This window comes from Chlamydotis macqueenii, chromosome 2 (genome assembly GCF_036417535.1).
Source record: "Chlamydotis macqueenii isolate bChlMac1 chromosome 2, bChlMac1.mat, whole genome shotgun sequence".
In the NCBI taxonomy this organism is placed as follows: Eukaryota; Metazoa; Chordata; class Aves; order Otidiformes; family Otididae; genus Chlamydotis; species Chlamydotis macqueenii.
This window is the reverse complement of record NC_141557.1, coordinates 21,380,548-21,402,513: the sequence shown is the minus strand read 5'-3', so window position 1 is coordinate 21,402,513 and position 21,966 is coordinate 21,380,548. Positions and strand designations below refer to the sequence as shown.

At 38.9% G+C, this 21,966-nt stretch overlaps 1 protein-coding gene across 2 annotated transcripts; it reads right to left on the bottom strand.

Annotated features, from left to right (window-relative positions):
* Positions 1-3,275: 3,275 nt before the first annotated feature.
* HACD1 (3-hydroxyacyl-CoA dehydratase 1) lies at positions 3,276-21,313 on the bottom strand. Of its 2 annotated transcripts, none has more exons than XM_086742207.1 (7): positions 21,060-21,313; positions 17,074-17,191; positions 15,839-15,857; positions 15,669-15,751; positions 12,847-12,968; positions 10,344-10,522; positions 3,276-8,883 (listed from the first exon to the last, which is right to left on the bottom strand). In XM_086742207.1, exons 1-7 carry the CDS (start codon positions 21,185-21,187, stop codon positions 8,801-8,803), a joined length of 732 nt encoding a protein of 243 aa, XP_086598333.1. In that variant the 5' UTR covers positions 21,188-21,313; the 3' UTR covers positions 3,276-8,800. The 2 variants fall into 2 exon arrangements, with proteins under 2 accessions (XP_086598333.1, XP_086598332.1); XM_086742206.1 differs by having other exon boundaries at positions 15,669-15,757; positions 21,060-21,312.
* Positions 21,314-21,966: the final 653 nt, after the last annotated feature.

Genomic DNA, 21,966 nt, shown 5'->3' with positions numbered 1-21,966 from the left:
AGTAAGACACTCTGCCCCCTAATGCTACTGGTCACTCAAGCAGTAAGTGACTGAGAAGGGGAGAAGGAGACAGCACAGTATGAAAATTAAATGGGCTCTGGGTTTGCTCTAAGATGAGAAGGAAACTTTACAGACCATGGGACGGTGATTGTTATCTCCAACTTAGTGTTGTTCAACAGCTCAAGAATTGCAGCAAGCGTTCAAAGGGGTTGGGGGAGTAAAACAAGAAAACTAACAAAAACCTGACGTTATTTACAAGAGATTTAGTGATTATTCCCTCTCTGTCAGTGGCCTGCACAGATCAGAAGGAAGCAAGACAGAAAGGGAATCATGCTTAAATACTGAATGCGTTGAGAAAGATATCCTGAAGTGTAATGCTGACTTCAGACAGATGGTGAAATCACTGCATCTTTCCCACAAACATTTGCAGCCAAGAGTTAAAAGCTAATGGTCAAGGAAGTGGACTACAAACTGACATAAACTCAAGGAACTCACATATATGCCAACTGCAAAATCCCACCAACTTCATATTCGGTAGGTAATGATGTAATTAGTTTGTAAGTAACTATACAGGTGGAAACGAGCAAACAAACAAACAAACAAACAAACAAAACCCTCAAAACTGTTTCACATACAACAGACATTGTTCAGGAAGCAATCACATTCACACAAAATATTAGTCTTTAATATTCTATTTTCATCCAGCAATCATTGGGAGAATGAAGTTATTTCTAAAGAATGTAGCCATTGCACGAATTTAGGAATATCACAATGCAGCGTTCTTCCAGCTGTGGACTACCGCTGACTCTGAGACAACTGAGAAAACAATCTAGACCATATACTCATTCCCACAGAAAAAAAAAAAAAAGTGGGAAAATAATAATCGAAAAAGTAGCTTAATTTTGGTTTCACAGCAAATAAAAAATATAATGGCAACACTATCTAATGTGGCTCTTGAGATAGGACAATCTTTCCATTTAATAGGGTTGAGAAATGGAGAAACCATGCCTTCTTTTTTTTTTCTGACCTGAGTTTCACATGACAGTAAGCCATTTCTATCCGTAATTACTTATGGCTATTGATTTCTTTTTAAAAAAACTTTCTATATCAAGTATGAACACAGTGAAATTTGTAACATGACAGACAACAGCAGACACTGCCTATGGATCAAACAGAGCTGAACAGGCAGATTCAAGATTTGAGCTACTCCTTCCATCAGATAAAAGTTAGTTTGTGCCTCTGCCTTCTTCCTGTTCATCCTAAGATATTACCATCTTTTTAAAGATCCAGTACCGGCATATTTAGTATCTGGGCATTGTTCTCTAGATTTCCAACTCCTTCTCAAGCACTTTATTAGTGTAGTAAGCACAGAGAACAAAATAAATAAATCCTTGTATGATTTAAATTATTTCCTCTTAAGAATATGAAAGTGTTCAAAAGTGTTTGTATCTCATGAACTCTTCGATAATTTGTTTATTTAGGAACCTCTAGAAGAATTGCTTTCAGGGTCTTTTTTTCTTGAGAGACAAACCTTCTGTTAAGAGTTTGCTGGATATGACGTAGAGGTTGGAAAGTTAAATCTGTCAAGGCCCAGTCAGAGATGATCACTGTAAAAGACTTTCTGACAGAATTCCAGATTGTTATTCTCAGCAACATCACCTCACTTTGCATGAAAACAGTAGTAATGTTAAATACTTGGCTTTCAGTTGGCTGCAAGTGTCCGGCTGCGAGATGCACAATTGTCTTTCTCTTTTGTCACCAAGTGAATCTCAGACTTAATGGTCTTCCCAGACTTAATCTACACAGTAAATTGTAATCTGCTGCCTTCAGTACTCAAATTTGTTTCTTTCCTTCAGAAGTTGAAGGTCTATTCTATTATACAATGCAACTTTATATGTGATAAATTAAGAGGCACAAAAATTTGACTGCACACCCAGGGTTCTCCTCCGAGCACAGGAGAGTGCTTGGCATGTGACGCAGTACATGCACCTGAATCTTCTCTTGCTCGTCATGTGCAATTTGTTCTACTGAATCTGGAACAGCCACTTAAGGGCAGGCAAAGTGCCATTTTATGAGAGTGGTATGAGCACAGACCGCCAAGAGACTACATATGAAAATCGAAGTTGCTCAGTGACAGCAGCATTCCAAGCAAGGAATGTCCAAGCAGCTGTGAGGGCCGATCTACCCTGCCTATTTTTAATGGGATGTGTCATTGGGCCTAGATTAATTTCAGAAATAAAAGATACTTCTGCAGGTCTGTGAAGGGATTTTCTATTACACTGCTGAATTCAGATTAGTATAATGCAATAGTAGTGTAATGCTGGAGATTTTCTAGTTGTCTTGTGTTAAACAATGAGCAGTGCTGGCTGCAGTCGCACCGCAAGTTGGGAGGCAGGCGAGCCACCGTGCAACAGCTAACGTGTATCAAGCATGTGCTCTCTCCCTGACAGTGCTAACAGGGAGGCTACAGTTTACCCTTTTCCTAGTAAATCCAGATTTACTCAGAACAGAGTTTGTGCATGTCTGTGTCCTGTCATACTCCTGTTGAGATCAGTGGACATTCTTCCATTAGCTGCTATAGAAATCAGACTGGTTTAATGTTGGTAGAGGGCCAAGACAAGTAAATCCTGTCCTGTAAACTTAGATCAGAAGACCACTTCTGTGACTTTCAGATTAGGAGATCTACATCTCCATTACATCTGACTAACAGGATTTAGCTTTTGTATGCAGTTAAGCTCCTTGAGGTTACAACCACTTGATCCCTAATTCAAAAGAAGTAGGTGTGAACGCTCACACACCACTTTATCATACTGTCACGGCAACAAAATCCTCATCGCTGCAATGTCATTGTTAGTCATGTAGCAAAGGACAGCCAGAGGATGCTCACTGCCTCCACCCCCCTCAAAGATTAATACCACAAAAAAAGTCTTGTTCCAACACATTGACGTATCCACTATTGTAATATCTGTTTCAGGACCACCGTCCACACATGGTGACAGATGTTATACGTTCTCTTTAACCCTCTGTATTTTTCCCTCATTTTATAAACCAATATTACTCCTCACATCTACCTCATTTTAAATGGAACATATTTTAAGAAATATAAGAAGGCTGTCTAATAGTAAATATGTTATAGGAGACCTCAAGATTAATTCATGAAATAATTCCAGATAAAAAGTATAGTATTTGTAAACAGATACCCAGCTGGTGAAATACGATGAACAGTTGTATGAACTGAACTGTATGCTACCAAAAAAAAAAAATCAAATAGAACATAGCTTAGAACATATCTTTTAATGGATGATTAATTTCTACAGTGCTACAGTATTAACAATCTCTAAAACAAATATCTGAATCTATAGCTCAACAAATCTTATAATTTTTGCAAATATTTAAGTTATTAAAAGTATCATATTGTGTTGTTTTCCTGTCTGTGTAAACGCATTTCAGAAAAAATAACAATAATGAGCAGCTGCAGTGCATTTACATTATTAAGAATCTTTAAGTACAATTCTATACATGATACGCTTAGATAAATATTTCTATACTTACACTTTTACAAAGCCATCGGCTGAAAGGACATAAAATACATTCAAGACTGAACAGAGAAGCAAGAGAGCTGTGAAGAAGAAGACATGTTTCAGTTGATACAACATGGCACAGAAAGTACTGTACATTTTAGAACTCAAAAGCCACTACCAGTTGCAGACCTGAGCCTGACAGCAAGTTCCTATGAGAGGGCTAGAGTTACCCAACATCCAGGTTCTCCACACTTCGTCTTGGTACAGCCTTAAGATCACTTGTCAGACTTACTCACTTTTGTGACCTAAGAGTTCACCAGACAGGTCTTCTCAGTCTGGTAATTCATAAGGATGAATCACCTCCTGACATCGGTGAAGTCTTCACTCCTACTGAAGGCACTCAAGACCCCTAGAATGGCATCAGTGGTGTACAGTGCCAGACACTGAATCAAGAGTACCACCCACTACTAACATGTGCCATCATGAAAGCAAGTTTAAGGAGCTATCCTTAGAAAATATTAACAGCCTCGTAAAGCTTCGTAGGCACTGACAATACTGCAACTCACTTGAGCAAGAGAACACGGAGCTTTGCAGAAACATGAGGTGTTTGTTTCTTAAACAGTCATTGTAACAAACACAGAATAAAAAATTTTAATGGGCTACAGTTAATCAGCTATAAAAAGTGTATATTCAGCATGAATTTAAATTGTAAACTGGTAATAAATAATACAGTATCTCTAAGCACATTTTAAAATATACATTATGAAACAGAATTTAATTTTCAGAAAAGCTTTCAACCTTTTTGTTCAAAATCACATTTAACCAATCCATTTTAAACAACTGCAGCCATTTTGCCTGCCTGAAAATTTTGATTTATGAAGCCCTCCTGCCTAGTGCAGAACATTTATTTGTATCAATTATCCTTCCTTTTCTTTTCCTAAGGCAGATTAAGTAAGAGCTGAATTAACAAAAACTGTTAAGGTAGCAACTACCTTAAATTATATTTTTTTATAATGGTTGTAACTTGTTTTCATTCTAGTTTATTTAGTAATCATATAAATATCCAAATATCCATTAAAGTAACCTGCAAATGCAAGTATCACAGTCAGAGCAGTAGCTACACCCAGATTTAAAATGCACCTATTTATTTCTGGATAAGAAAAGGTAGGTTCCCTCTGGTCACAGAAAATGTTTCCATGCACCTCCCTGCTAACTAGTCATTGCAGTATGTCCACTAACATGAACCTGGCTAAATGTTATGTTCAATAGGAATTAGAAGCAGCACACTGCACCATTTCTCCAGAGCTGTTAATTTTGAACTATACTATGAACAGGTTGCCCAGAGAGGTGGTAGATACTCCATCCCTGGAAACATGCAAGGCCAAATTGGACGGGGCTCTGAGCAACCTGATCTGGTTGGAGATGTCCCTGTTCCTTGCAGGGGGGTTGGACTGGATGACCTTTAAAGGTCCCTTCCAACCCAAACCATTCTATGATTCTATTGAGAGCAGTGTGGCATAGCTATCTTGGCATACCAGTATTTCAAGAAATATAGGCTTACAAACAATAATACGATAGCTGAGTGGAGCAGAAAAGCCCTTTCTGTAACACACGCTTTGTGCACAGAGATCCTCCCAGCTGATCTCATGAGCTGCCTACACAGAAGGTATGAAAGCACGTTGAGCATCCTCTCTTCTCACAGCCTGTGTAGTGAGAGAGATGACATCTACTGTTCACGATGGCCTCCGTGACCGTCGTGGCAGCTAAGGTGGAAGATGCAATTTCTCAGCGTCATATTCCTTCGTACTGCCCGTGCCCTCAGGCCAGCATATGGCCTCTAGACGTTCTGGGAAGAGGTGTGAAACAAAGTAATTCACCCGAACTGTCCTGGAACAGCGTTTCCATGTGAGAACAGTGTGCAAGTGCCAGGGGGAACTTCAGGAAATCCAACTACTTTCAACTTAAGTTTATAAAAAGTACAGTCTGTTTATGTTACTACCAATAGTAGGAAATGTCACCTGATAACTAGGAATCTCCTTCCAAAAGGCTATTCCTATGTATTCTCATTAAAAAAGCTTCACAAGGTCATACTGTAGATTAATCCATTCCAGAAGGCATATATAGCACAAGAAAGAAAACACCTTTATACACACGATTTGTTAAAGACTACATCAAAACATTAAAGATGCTGATGTCTGAATACATTCCTAGTCTTTCATAAGCAGGAGGATTTCAATGCTTTAGAAAACCAGGAATCTTGCAGAGAGGAAGACAAAAAAGACAAGTGTCAAAAAGAAGTAGGAAAGAGAGCACCATATGAAAATCATACTTAAGTTAATATGTCCATTTGAAAAGCTAATTAAAGTTTCATGATGTTACATTGAAGTTTAAGTAAGCTACCTAGCTTAAAATCCTGAGCCAATGGTACAAGGATGTTACCTGCAATTCTCACTATCTTGGAGAAGATATTAAAACAAAAGATACCCATTGAGGCTTCAGTGAAAGGCTTCAATCAAAAAAGAAGAGGAAAAAAAGAACATGTTGCTTTATTTTTTTTTAAATACATGCCATGTAAACTAATTCACCTGGCAATCTCTCTGGTCTATCAGACATTGAATGCAACACTGTAAGTAATTTTCAGACTTATTTTTATACATTTATCATTTAGGAAGACTCTTCTGTATCTGTGAATCACTTTTAAAATCATATCATTACATTGTACATCGTTGCTTTATGAAAGTGCAAACCCAAGATTTTAGCAAACAGTGCTGTATTTTTTTTCATGTCACATGTACGAAAGAATACAAAAATAGCTCATTGATTGACATATGATAATATCCTTAAGCCACAATGAAAGCACATATAATACAGTATTATAGCACAGGTATTCCTTTTATTATAGGAATAGTATCTGTGGGATACACTCATCCAATCAAAGATTTCAAAATCACATCCTTAAAGTATGAAATGCATTTTCAATGATTTGATAGCGATGGTCTTCAGTGAGCTGCCCTGACAGTAAAAAAAAAGAGACACAGAACTTAATCTCATATTTCATCACACTGTTCTGCTTGCCAACTGAGAAATATTTCTAAAAACTGCCATGATGCTCCTCATGGATCAAAAAGCAAGTGAAATTTATAAAACAGCACTCTCAGAAATTTGGACAAATACAACTGCTGGTCTGAACATGTGTAACACGCTATTTTGTGGTTCAGTGTTGTAAATGTAGTTTATGTTTTAAACTTTTAATAATTTTAGCTGCATATAAAACAGACAAGTAATAAGTTAAATTATAGCACCCTGCATGAATTCTGTTCTAAAAAGACAAAGATTATACCCTTAAAAACTGTAAGAAATATAACTATTCTATCTCAAGTCCACTATGCACCTGTCATTTAAAAGGAAACTGATTTACATGTAATGAAGACATGCATAAATATAACAAATTTAAGGCACAAAATGGAATTTTAAAGTTAGGGATGTAAATCTTTGCTTTTTCATCAAAATACCTGATACACCAGAAAAAGGTGTACCTACAATTTTCAAAAAGCTGTATTATCATAGAATCATTGAAGCTAAAAATGGAAACTGCCTATGCAAGTAGGTAGTTCAAACTCTTGCCAAAGGAAGATCATTTTCCACTATTGCATTACATCTAACTTAAAACCTTCCAATAACCTGTACACATTGATAAGCAATACTGTGTGATTCCATAACCTAAATAATCTCATTGGTAGAATCTATCTCCTGATATTCATTGGATATTTACTTTGTTTCAAATTGATATAATCAGTTCTAGTTACACCTTCATACTTAGAAAGCCTCTTCCTTTACCTGTATTTGTCACATAACAAAAATTACAACTCAATCTTTCCGACTTCTTTCTCACTTCAACTGATTTTGTTACTGTTTTCTGACTTTTCAGAAGACTGACTCAATTCCTCACCCCTGAGATACCTAAAATATAAGGCTGTACTCCAGAAATGACCTCCGCAATCACAAAGAGCATTCTGATTTCCAGCTGCCTGATGCAGCTCTTCTGCATATATACTCTTCTTTTGAGGTTAGTGATGCCAGAAGCAACTTTGTTGCCTACATTATCAAGGCTTCTTACATTTCAGTGTTCTCTCTCTCACCAAGCATCCAAGTTTCCTCAAATGCATTACCTTTTATCTGAATCTCTTAGGCTGTGTCTCATTCTTGTCTACGTTTAATCCATCAGTTGGCCCTCTCCCACTCAAGTATCATGAACTGTAATATAATCTGTAACTTTTATTAATATACTATAGATCCCTCTTGCAGATTATTGAAGACATTAAATAGAATTAGGTCAATACATTATAAACAGTTAATGGGGAGGGAGCAATTAAAATTGCACAATGGGATGATTCAAAGCATAACTTGTATTTTAAGACGCTATTTAAAATATATTTTATCCCACTTAGCTATTTATAAGAAGTTAAATATCTTACTATAGCTACAGTTTCTAAATGCAAAACCATAATTTTTCTGCATACATAATTAAACATAGCAGAGGAAACATGCTGACGATCAATCTTCCTCTCCAAATGTGCTCATTTCAGCCACTGATCAGAGAGTGGTAGGCACATCAAGTCTACTCCTCAGCACAAACTTTTAACCAGTTAATATTATATCAATTATTCTACATATCTTTAAAATTACAAATGAAAATACAGAGAATTTGCACTGACAATCAAGAATTCAGCTCCTTTCAAAAGTCCTTCTGGAATTCTACAGTGTAATTCTGTAATTCAAAGAATGTTGAACAACATGCTAACAGTACACGTAATTGGAAAGGTATTATTTAATATAAGGCTTAAATAACATTTAAGCCATCTAGTCTATGAAAAACCTCATTACCTAATTTATGCTGTGCTCTCCAGAAGACGCATTTTCAGAACAACCTATCAATTCTCCTTTTGTTCTTGATGATGACTACAGGTCATAACACAACTTTCAGAACAGAAAGCACAGTAGCCAACTATTCCAATTCTTAAAGCTATTTTTCAGCCTACTGAAAATAAGAAGATTATTTGTCTGAAGAAATGAACAATTAAAAATCAAACTGAAACCAAGGATGAAAAGGTAAGTCTGAAGATATATTAACTGGAAAAATAATACAGTCCATGCTATTTTATGCACAGTTGTTTATTCTTGTTCCATGTTTTAAAACTTGGACTCAGAAATATCACAGGAAGTTTTGGTTTTTACCCTCTTTTTTTTCCATTTAAAGCACCATAGTTACACGGCTTGATTCAATCATCCTTTTCCACAATCACTTCTCCATGAAGCACCCTTCTTCTCTGCCGCAGCATGTGGAAGTAGAGTTGTGGAAATACTTCGTCAAAGCATAAAAGAAAGCAAATTAGATTAAAAAATGCAACAGATCACATAACGGAAAAATACAATTTTACAGAACGATGAACTGAGGAAAAATTATGGCACACAGTGCTGCAGTTGGTTAAGGTAAATAACAGCAAGTCATGAACATTGCAGTGAATTACAAAACAATATTCACTCAAAAGTCAGACAAGGCCTGCTGAATGTATATGTTGAGTTCAAAGAACATGCCTGCAACATTTTCTTTGTATAAACAGGACTTAACCATTTTCTAGCAGTGCCTGAAGTCTTCAAAGCATGTTTGAATTAAGACTTAAGAGAGGGATATAAATTCACCCTACTCGTTCAAGTCTGAAGTGAGGCACTCCCTCCCTGCTGGCCCTCTGAGATCTGTTCTATCACTGTCCTGCTGATACATTTGATCCTTATATTTAACGGATAGAAAATCACATTTATTATTATTCCTGAAGCATTAAGTTAAATAAACAAATGTAAAACTGTTAGCAAATTATGACAGCTTAGGACATTTTTTACCCATTTAAGTCTCTCTTGTTGGCCTTCACGATTTCTTGTGACAAAAAATTTCACAGTGTGTGTGTGTACTGTGGAAGTCCATGTTTAAAGTCAACTTCTTAAATGAATACCTTTTATGGATGCAGATCACAGACTGTTTTATTTTTCTGCTTCTCAATGCCTCTCCCTAACCTCTTACTTTGTTTCTAGCCTCACTGTCCAGATAATCTAAAATATTTTCTTTGCCTAATTTCATCTAGCCCCATTCATGGTCCTATACCTGAATTATGTTGCTTTCTCTCTGTCTACACTGCGTAGGTACCAGTGGAAATAAGACTGGAAGTGAAAGACTCACTAATCTTAGCTCTGGTTAGCCAATTCATCTGTGGCTTCTGGTATTCAGAAGTACAAGGACAACCTGATTAAACTAGGAACTGAAGTATGTTCAGAGAGACTTGGGAGGTGGACTTCGGTGAAAATGAAATCTTGGAGAATACTGCTTCAAAGTTTTTCCCAAGCATGCTCAAATGGTGATTTTCAGAGGTGACATGTAAATGGATATTAACAGCAATAAAAATAAGGCAAATCTCTGGCAAAGCTCACAGGACAATTTTTAAGCCACTGCTTCAAAATGGCAGAGGCACTAGAAATTCTCAGTGTCACAGTTACAGACATTTCTGTGTGTAAGCAAAAAGGGTTTTTTTACTTTGTCCATGTCTTAGAAATGTTTTTAGCATTTTCACTGAAATTTTAAAGACAGCTTATGTGCTGAGGCAGATAAAGGATGTAAAATTTCAGTCTAACCAATTAAAGCACAGCAAAGCATGGAACAACAGAAAGCAGGCTTTTACAGCAGAAAGTGTTCAGCAAATTTAACTACAGGCAGCGCTTCCAGCATTGCTGATAATTATGTTGTCAGCATTACTACAGTTAAGTAATACTTACATGGCACATAGGAGAACATGACAATAATAAGGAAATAATAGTAGTCAAATGAGACATTATATTTGTTGGGAAGTCTCAGTGAAAACATTCCTGTTTTCTTCACATAGGGTAAAGCAGCATATATGGTTAGCAGTTCACCTGCAACTCCAGCAGGATATAAAATGATAAAAAAGTTGTATCTGCATTAAAAAAAAAGACCCTTGTGAGAAACACCCCATTAATTTAAAATTTCCTCTTACTATTATTAGTGGCACAGCAATGTATTACAGTAGTTCCTGCACCAAAATCAAGGACCACATCCTGACTTGGCACAGAATACCAGTTTCAGTTACTTTGGATAGCGTTGCTTAGGTTTACAGAGAATGCATTCCTCAGTCCTTTCATTTAAAAACAGTGACGTATCAGAATGTTTGTATGTCTTTCTAATACTAAAGAGTTAAAAAACCCTGCAAATTTGTAGTCCCCAATAATTACTTTTTTTTTTTTAATTTACTGATCTTGTTCCTGTTGTCATTGACAGGATTCAGACTAGGACTGGATCCCAAATTCAGATGATCCTAGTTATTTTTGCAACAGTGCATGCACACTGGGTCAAGTCTATGTATTGTAATTTCTTTGAAGATAATGAAAACATTGAGAAACATTAGAAGCCTGTTTTACCCACTGCCACATGAGAAATCCAAATAATACTACATTTACCATGCAAATAGAAATAAAAAATAAAATAAAATGAGACTGCCAGGAAATAAAAAATAAAATAAAATGAGACTGCCAGAAACTTATCAGATCCATTTTAAAGTGGGAAGAAGATGTTAAAACAAAAGGCGAAGGCACTCAGTTTAAAGAAAATGTGGTTTGAATGCCATAGGCCACGTATCTGGCAACAAAATGAAAAACGTAGTCGATAGGGTTTGTGCTGTCCTTACGCATAGCACACCATGGAGATGCAGTTTCTCCTAAGGAACAGCTCTTGAGTTCATGCAGGGAACAGTAATGAGAGCTGTCACACAGAGAGAAAGGTACAGCGTGCACTCCATCACCAAAAGAGATGAGATTCAAAGCAACAGCAACCAAACATGAAATCCTCCTAGAAGCAAATGGGCTTAGAGGACTCACAGGTCTGAGAACAGATTAGAGAAGGTCTAAGAAGGAACTGATGCCATGGCCTACACACAGTTTGTCTCTATGCGGTGAAAAAAAATAGATTGTAAAAATTCTGAACGCAAATTTAGAGCATACCTATTCTACTAACAATGGACAGGCAGATCTTTTACAATTATAAGCTGAAGATCAGAAATTTCCAGCTCCACTGGAGTACTCAATTTATGCCCAGTTGTGCTGTTTGATTATCCATAAATCTTGACAGGATATTTTGGACTCTATGAAAAGATAATACATTTTCAAATGTTTTGTTTATTGTGTATTTCACCATATATCTCTGCCGTGAGCATGTCAGTTTTCCCTATTGTCTATTACAAAGAAGCAAAAACTGTCATTCAAGATACACTGACTTGATGGCAAAAAGTGTATCTGTCAATGTAGCACTTTCTGAATGCATTTCTCTTTCTGAAGCCTACATAAAAAATGAAATCAGATTATTATTTTTAAGTTTGCCATTTAGTGCTTAAACAGAACCAAACCTACTACCTTAGATATTAGCAAAAAGATAATGTATTATAAGAATGGACATAATTAGCAGACATATTAAAGAAGTGCATTAGAAGCATCAGAACTGCATTATCTATAAAACAAAAATAAAGGAAAATAAACAAACATACTCTTTTATTTAAAAGCGTTGCCTCCGCTGAACGTAGTTAAGATATTTTCCTTCTAACAGTGTAAGTCTGTCTATCTTACATGTATTTTTCAAATAATGACTACAGAGAATACTACTTTTCCAATTAGGTCTCCTGATAAACATGCAGTCTCTGTAATATATCTATATATCTGATCTAGTAGCCAGCCTTAAGTATGCTTCAAAATCAAAGCAGTTTTGATACGGAACACACTTTTTATGTGGGCTAAACTAAGTCAGTATTTAGCTCCACTACATGAATATAACCTGATAAAGCAGAACTTCTCATAAAGTAATAATACACACACAGATTGAGGGACAACAACTCCCACATTGTCAAAGACCTGAAATCCACAAAGACTAGCATAGGTGCTTAATTTTGGGCATTGTATTCAAAAGCATCTTAAGGAGTCACACTGTAAGTTAAAAGATAACTCCAAAGATAAAGAAAAAAAAATAATTAAATTAAAGCAAAGTTCAAACTGTCAGACACAAAAAGCAAAGAATAAATCACACCCCAAAGTCTCAGCTAAAATATTTTTAACATTTTAAACCAAGTAACAATGATCCCAAGTACAGAAAGCAACAACTTGCACTCTGCTGACACATAACCAAAGCTCAAACATCTGCTCTCCTGTGTGTTAGCTCAGCATGCGTGAAACTAACATGCACAGAACCATGAGACACTGAAGTGCAAGACATCTCCACCTGGCCCATTTAATGAAGTATGGCAAATGGTTGAGCAGGTTGAATGTGTAGAAGGAATATCGAGTAATCTCTGTCACAGTCCATACGACCAGAAAAAGAATAACGCTCTCCTCATTCTGGATCTGCAGAAGTATAAAGAACCAACACTTTCTTCATCCTTAAGCTTCTTTTCTATGCAACTAAAACAGACTTCTGTTTAAGATATGTGGAACAGAACTGACATCTTGTAAAGAAAGAAAATTTTGGCATAAAAGTGATACGCTGAAATCATTACCATGTACAGTTCTTTATCATATGTTTTCACTAACACACAGACATCTTGAAAACTGAGCAATCTTTATCCATTATGCAAATATCAAAATATAAAACCCTATAATCGAGCTTATTCCTCCACTTTATTCTCTATCTGCATTTCCACTATGCTATCTAACTGTCTCCTTCTTTTTATTTGTGGTTGATTTACTTGTTTATTTTCTTACTCCTCAAAACAGCAAGACGAAAATAATGCCACAGAAGATATGTTTCTTTCATGATCAGTTCTTACCCATTCTGGATTTCACTACTCTGTCTCCTAGACTTTCTCTTACTTTTTAGGTTGCTTCTTCCTCCCTATACAATGCACATCTCCCTGAGAGTTTAGACAAAAGGAATTGCTTAGTATCATCTGCTAACTGGAACTTAGTCACAGAAGATCAAATTTTGCAGACTTCTGGGAGCTGTAAGATAGTTAAGGAGCTGGAACACAGATAGATCACTTAATGAAGAGTAGTTGGTAGAACAGGTGCTTTGGGTAAACTCACTCAACAATCCCATTTAAGTTCTGAGTCATTAAACTGCCTCATCGGTAGGTAGCACATCTATCTGCTCTTCCAAAACACTGGTTCTTTTTCACTCTAAGTGAACAAATAAACAAAAGTCCCCAAATACAGAGAAGGCACATGGGGATCTATTAAAACACTACCTTCTGAGAAGAAGAATTACACGCAAGTAAATTTCTTTTCTTTAAAAGGGGAGGAATTTTGTAATACACTTCCATGCCTGAAGGCTGAAAAGCTCCAGGGATGTCTGTGAAATAAAATAAAGTAACACAAGTTTTGTTAAAATTACAAAAAAAGGGAAATAATTTTTTTTTTATAAAATGCAACACGGTGACAAAGCTCAATACATCTCAGAGATGTTTAAAATGTTTAAAACTCTGTCAAAAGTCAAGGAGAATTTTAAGTGCTCATCATCTCATAAAATTGCACCCTCAATGCGGCAGTTAAAGAAGGTGCAACTTTAGTGAAAGGACCTCACCAACATCAGAAAAGAAGATCTAAAAACACCACTAAACTCACAAACAAATAGCAACAACTGAAGTACAAAGGCATCCAAACAAATAAGCAAAGGGAAAGACAGAATTAGGCTGTTCTTAGTCTCATGTGATTAGAGACAAACATTGATAACCCAAAACTTGGATTCATGTCACAGCGCTAAATCCAAGCAGAAGAGCTTTAAATAAGTATGCAGAGAATTCCTATCTGTTGCCTTGCAAATCTCCTGTCAAGTAGAGAGATCTGGGTCTGGCTATTATCACCAACATGCCTCTCACCACCTAAAGTGACCCTGAAAGTTCATGCCTGCTAAGCAATAACAGCATGAAATACAATCAGACATACATTCAGATGGTTTTTTTCTTGGACACAGCTTGACCTGCTGTACTGAAGACAGAGGAAACAAAATAAATGGCCGAGTATATTAAAGATTTAATCCACTGCAGATAGTAACAGATGTCAAAATGCAGTGCTATATTTCAGCATTTATGTAAACATTCAATATAAAAAACTTGATAACATTTGGGACATTTTCCTCTAAGGGAAAAATGAAAACACTTAGCTTACGGGGGGAAAAAAAAAAAAAAAAAGCTATGAAAAGCCTATTCCATGTTAAGAAAAGTGACAGTGAAGGAAAAGAGAAAGTGCAGAAAAACAAGTCCTCTGTGAACTGAAACAAAGGGATTTGACAACTGAGGCAGGTGCTATGATATCCCATCAGCAGAAAGGCATATGCCATCTGCTGGTGAGACAGTTTAATGGCTCAGCCTTTTAAGTTTTAAGAAATTCAGGAGCACAGGCTCAAAACCTATCACTTAACTCTTGCATGCCCTTCACAGAAAGCAGACCTCAGAAACTGAACTGAATGTCCTATATACTAGCTGTACGCAGGCTAGTCTGCTTGTTGCATTCTGCTAACGAATCACTAGACTTACAATAACCACGCACAGCCGGGCAAATAAACTATCGTCATTTATACAGGTCCTTAAGTGTCACTGTGGTATGCTGGATGACTTGATATATTTTTAATGAAAAAAATGCAGTATGCATGCCATAAAATGTTAATATTACCATAACATTAAAATCTTGAGAAGGTTCCTTAAATAAATTGCAAAATCACAACCATGTTTATCCAAGTAAATTCAATTTAAGCCTATTTTCATTTAGATTAATTCACTAAGTGCTTATTTAAGTTTTTGAAAGGAAATCGGTAACACTGGTAGATTTGCTGGTATATAACAGCAGCAGTCATTGATCTCCCTTAGGCAGAGCGCAGCTGGCACAATGCTGAAGGCAGTGCTGATTCACAGCTAAGATCCAGACTCAGTCTCCTGGGTAGAAGCACATAAATTGCATCCCATAACCCCAACTTCAAAATCATATTCAAGTGTGTAAGTATTCTCTGTAGGAATGTAATTAATTTTTAAATTGGTCTTCCTTATGAAATGAGAACTCTATTAATAGCTTTCCCTTAAAAACAATCAAAACACGACTTGCTTGCACACATACCTGTTTTATACTATGTGCAATGAACCACACCATGAAGATTCTTGAACTCACTTGGACCCCAGTCACAAGCACAGATGTGTGAACTATTCCTTAAAAAGAGAAACATGTTATCTCTGTTCCACAAGTCATGTTTTAATTAATTACAGGAGAAACTAAAACAAAGAACTCACCAACTGCACAGTGGACTACCTGTAAATAAAAACAAGTTAGAGGTTACTGATGTACAGTATGTTACTATCCACACTATAAACATGGCCTCTTGATATTAACATAAACCTAGGCTTAATTCTGAAGGAGAACTGATTTATTGTCGTTACAAGAAATACACGTTAGAGTTCCGGCAACCAATGCTGTGATGGGCTCAGTATCATATCTGTGCTAACACATGAAAGAGATTTATTTTCCTAATTAATTGTATATATTACATATTTAGATACTTACAAAGCATTTATTTCTTCAACTAGTAAGCTTCCTTTCCAGTATCTTATTCAAAGACGAATTTCACAGGACAGTGTGGAGAGAGTCATGTAAGAGATGCTAAATGCATAGCAATTTTAAAATGTTCCATATTCATTCGGGATTAATAACATTTTTATAATTTTGCCAATAACAGCTATGAAGCTTCTGATTTATTGTACTTTCTGATCAGTAATGTTTAGTAAATAGAGTGCTTTTCATTATTTTGACAGATTTGACTAGAATTACTTATTGTGAAAGATTAATAGCATAAAAGCCTATATACAGCTGGCCACATTATTTTAATAGTTGCCTGAACTACAGATGTTGTAGGCTGATTCAGAAAAAAAAGTTAAAATGTAGATAGGCACTCTCTGTTGTGCCTGGGAAAGAACTGTAAGTGCTCAATATTCCCAACAGTTTCATTACATAGATGTACCACAAACTGCGACCAGGAGTGTACAGTTGGCAACAGTATTATTTAAAGAATACTTTGCACAACTTGCACAGTTCCTGTTGTAACGGATTACGTGGGGCACGTGAATCCAGTCTGGAAATAAGCAGAAGCAGGAAAGGCACAGAAGGATAATGAGTCCAGTATAAGGAGTAAGACAGAAGCTGTCAACTCTGGAGATGGAGATGAGATACCTGCTAAGCTAGAGGGCTGATCTGCTGCCTGGAATGCCTTCAGAGTTTTTGCCTTTTGAGTTAAAAAGTCTCAAATCAAAGCATTTCCCAGATAGTATTAAAGAACTATTAGAATTAACTTTGAAAAAATGTGACCATTTGTTTCAACTAGTCACCTTGACCCCAAAAAACCTTCTTTAAATATTAAAGTTAAAAGGACTTTAAGTACTAATACAATATTTTTATATTAAATTCAGGTTAATGATGTGTTTTGCCTATGATATGCCGCATCCAGTAAAGCAAACTAATGTTTAAAATTTACCTCAAGCAAAGCAAATGTCTGGAAAAATTTAAGCGTCTTTTGTACGCTTCTGAATAAGCCTCTATGTGTTCCTTTCTGTATATAAAACCGCACCATGGCAATACCTAATACCAGCCACCTACAAAAGAAAGAGAATGGATACATTTCAAATTAGAATTCTAAAAATATCCATCCACCATAAATAATTTAGTAGAATATTTTCTTCACAGAATATCTTTGCTGCTTTACTTGTCGCTGTTCTTAGGAGATTATTAAAAGTATCTTTAGACATAAATATTATATAATGTTATGTAAACATTACACTCTTTTATCTCTTTATTCAGAAAAGGATACAGAATGACTTGTTTACCTTCAGAGGATTGACTTGAATTGAGGGGACACCCCAAAACCATGAGTCCATCAGACTTTTCACTAGCAGTGACTACATATTCTTACTCTTAAATCCTCATGCATCTTTACTGTGAAATACTGTTATTTGAAAACATGTCATGAAGTTGGCACTGAAGCTGGCAACCCATTTTGGGTTGCAGGTTTGTATAAGTAAAGGACGAGAACTTATGCACATCATTTTTACAGTTTTCATCGCCCCTCAACTCATAATTTTCAGAACGGACTAGTGATCTTAATGCTTCTGTTTGTGATTGTCCAACTGAAGTCACCATTACAATTCAGTTTTCACAAGTTCTGAGAAGTCATCTTTGAAAATCAGACCCCAAAGTGCTGAAAGATGGGTGCTCTACGCTTCCAGAGGTATATTTAACTAGCACACTTGATGGTGTTGGCTAATTTTTAATTTTTTTTTAAAGAAACTGAACAGTGCTACCAACTGATAACCCTTCCAATGTAAAAGAAAGAAAGTAACAGTATCTTTGAATCAAACTGCAATTTGATATAAAACTTAAACTGGAAAAACTTCAAATGGAAATCGAGACTAAAAAAATAAACTTTTGAACTGTGGTGGGTTGAGTCCCACCACCCAGCCCAGACCGAGTATAAAAACCCAAGGCATGCGCAGTTCCTTCCACATAACTAATCCATGTTTATAAAGATTTTCAAAATAGTGTTCTATACGTTCCATCCTTAATGCAGAGCCACACCACATTCTTACAAACACCATGCTAGCGAGGTGCCTTGAAACTTCAGGTTTTGATCCATGAACACTAAGAAAGTATAAAAATTCTTTAATATGGACTTAAGGCATAACCAGAGCTATGGATAGCAATTTTCAGAGTAAAAATAAAAATATAGAAATTACAGTAACTTCAGCTTAACCTCTTGCCTGATGATATTGGGAACAATTATTCAGTCCTTTCACTCTACAGAAAGCCATAGCAAGCACACTGAGCAAGCACACACATAGCAAGCAACGTGAGCTCTGGCTAAGGAAGAACTCAAGTGACAAAGCAGAGGGGTCTGAGAAATAGAGGTAGATTCAGAGTGCATATAAACATTCAGAGAAATATGTATATAAACATTTGGATAAATATCTAACACTTCTCCTGTTCTTATACTCTTCCCTAAGCATAGAGTATCTGCTGATACTGGAAATGGGGTACCAGGAAATCCTGATCTTTGGTCAGACTTGTTATGCTGTAACGACATGAGAGTCGCATGGATCGTGACAGCTCCCTGTTCGCCTTGGATGGCATGCACTTCAGTACCAGCCCCTTCACAACCCTGAAATACGGTGCCCTCTGCTATGCAGTCACTTGGGGTGGCCCCTTCCAGCACTACATGACAGCACTTCAAACTCACATGGAGTTAGTCAGGCTTCCCCACATGGTAGGAACGATTCCCCTCCTTGATCCCTTCTACTTTAAGCCCATGAATCTGATCTGCCAGAGCTCCAAAATTTGCCCCCACAAGCATTAGTTAGATTTTATAACAGATTTTAAATCTGAGTGCATTAACATCAGGTTCTGTCCCCCCACTGGAAATGAGGAATTGCTGGACTATCACTGGTAGTCCTTCACAGCAAAGCTGCCCTGTTTTATGGCAAAGTGTTTGACAAGAGGAAGGTGACAGTGAGTTTACATCCAGCTGGCAGTACCAATGGTGACAGCAACAGCTCTGTCCTAGCCCCAGACAGAGAAGTCAAAATACATCTAATCTAACAAGGCATTTTCTGCACCTCATTCTGTAACAGAAGCATTGCAGAGATAAGTAATCTTGGATAACACTCAGAAGTAAAAACTGCAAATATTTTTCTTAAATAATTTTTTATTTGGACATGAATTTATGTAGATCAATTTATTTAGTTGCCAGTGGCTTTGACTTTGGATCTCAGGAAAGCCCTTGTACTGAGTATTGCAAATCACCAGGAAATGAAAAACACTTTCTGTAATACAGGTAGCATTTCCAGTTGGGACTTTCAGTAACATTGAGTACTGATCTGTCATTTTAGTCCTTTAAACCTTTGTTAGAAAGAAAGATAAGCCACAATTTTTTATTAGAATGGTTGTCAACATGCAATTATGTATTAGCTTGTTAAAACTCTAGAAACATTTTGCTATATTCCACTGTCTGGACAGATATACTGTTCTTGTTAATTATGTCTAGTGCCGCTGTTAAATATTGCTCTATTTCAAATGTTTATTTTTATCTTAAAATGTATCCATAAAAGATTATAAGAATTTGTTCCTATCTCTTATTTCTCTCTTTCTACATAAAATATGCAATTTTACATGTCCTAATCCCTTTTGATATTAACGGAAGATAGGAAAGAAGGAAGTGTTAGAGATACTGCATCAGCACCTAAGGTCAAAACTAATGCAGTTCGATAATCTTCTACAGACATAGAAAAGTCTGTGGCAAGAGTCAGTGTTCATTAGCAAATTCACACATGGAGCACGAGGCTGGGAATTCAATGAGGTATCATTAACCTGCCAGCCAGAAAAAAATTACATTGAGTAAAAGCACTTTTCAAAAGGTGCCGCTGCAATGTATGAACAGACTTGAATACATCTTCAAAATTCACAGATGCTAGTGAGAAGAAAGCCATTATGATCATACTCTTGGCTTTCTGCATCAGTGCTTGAACCTGCTTGAACGATTGCGTATCAGTTTTGCTCTACGGGATTCAAACGGCAGACGGTTCACCCACTGGTAAGCAAGGTAAAATTGTTTTCACGATGAATGTCAGCCTAGAAGTTATAAAATTGTTCGGTTTTAGTTTTATTTTAAGCATGTGGAAATTAATAGGGGTTTGGGGTTTTTCCCCCCAAGAGTTAGTGAACTGGACAAATTTTCAAGAAGTGAAAATACGTGCTTCAAGCACTGACAACATAAACCCGAGTGCTCTTACGATCCCTTACTCGAAATAAATACCCACTCTCCTCCAAGTATGGAGCACCAGCTCAAAGGAGCCCCTCGGGCTATCAGCTCTTTCCCCCTCCACCCGCCCCCTGCCCATCACTAAATGCCCGCTGGCCGTGGCAACCACGCTCGGCTTCGGAATTTTCTCCCGGGCTGGGAGCCGGTGCGAGCTCCGCTCGCTTATACCGCGGGGTCACGGACCCGAACGGGCGGGACGCTCACAAAGCCGGCCCGGGTCAGCTCGCCCCGAGCCCCCAGCGCCCCGGAACGGGCCGCCGACGGGGGCTGGCCCGGAGGCGAGCGGCGGCGGGGCGGCGGTGCCGAGGGACGCGGCCGGCGCGGCACCGCGGCCCGGCATTCCTGCCCCGGCTATACTTAACCTCCGCGGCGGGCTCGGGGTGACGCGCCGGCGGCCGGCAGCGCTGCACCGTATTAGGCAATGCCCGGCAGGCGAGGGTTAGCCCCGCTCCCGGCGGCTCCCCTGCGCCCCGCGCTCTCACACCCGCCTGCCCCACGGCTACGCCAGCCCCGCCGGCTCCCCACCACCCCGCCTCGCCTCGCCTCGCCTCGGCCGCGCCTCGCCGCTCCCGGCTCCCGCCGCCCCGCGCTGCGGCTCCGCGCCCGGCTGAGGCGCTGCGCTGCCGGCCCGCGGCGTGCCCGCGCCCGCTTACCCCGCGGTCATGGCGACGTTGTAGAAGATGAGCCAGGCCGTGGCCAGGGCGCCCAGCCTCCTCTTCTTGCCATTCTCCTTCTCCTCCACCGCGCCGTTGCCGCCTCCGTCCTCCTCGCTGGACGCCATGGCTCCCTCCGGGCCAGGGAGCGAGGCGCACACCCGCGGGGAGGAGGGGCTCCCGCCGCGGCGGGGCTGAGGCCGCGCTGACAGCCGGACCGCGCGCTGTCTCTCACCCCATCTGTCTTCCCCGAGGGCCGCTGCCCGCCGCCAGCTGCTCACATGGCGCTGACCGCTCCTCCCTCCTCCTCGGCGGGGCTCCCCGGGGCACGCCAGAACCTCCGCGGGCGGCGAGGGCCTGGAGCCGGCTCTCAGGGGGGTCCCCGGGTGGGCAGGGCCTCGGCCCTCACACGCAGTCCCCGGTTGTCGCGGCGCTCTCCCCTCCCGTGTGAGGCAGCTCCCTCCCTGTGGGTTGGTACTGCGTCTCCAGCCTTGCTGGGGTCCGTCGGGCAAAAGTGGCTGGCATAGCCCCTCCAAACAAAAGTGACAGAAAATACCACAGTTCTTGAAAAGCACAGAAATTGTGTCTGAGGTTGAACACCTGTGAGGCTGGTCAGGGACCGACTGGTGGGAATACACCCAGGCCTCCACCTCAGAGGCTCAACAGCCACGGGTCCCTGGTGACCTCCGGGAGAGGACACCATCCCGTTTGGCAGGTCCCAATAAACAGCACCCTCAGCGCACGAGTAAGGCCCACACCTGAGATGGGGGGAAATGTCTTCCTAGGGCCTGAAGAGAACCCAGCTGGCAGACTGGAGGGTCACATTTGCAGGCGCATCTTGCCCAGTAAGTCTGGTCCCAGCACACAGGCACAGGGAAGCCAAGCCAGCGCAGGGAGCGTTGCGGGG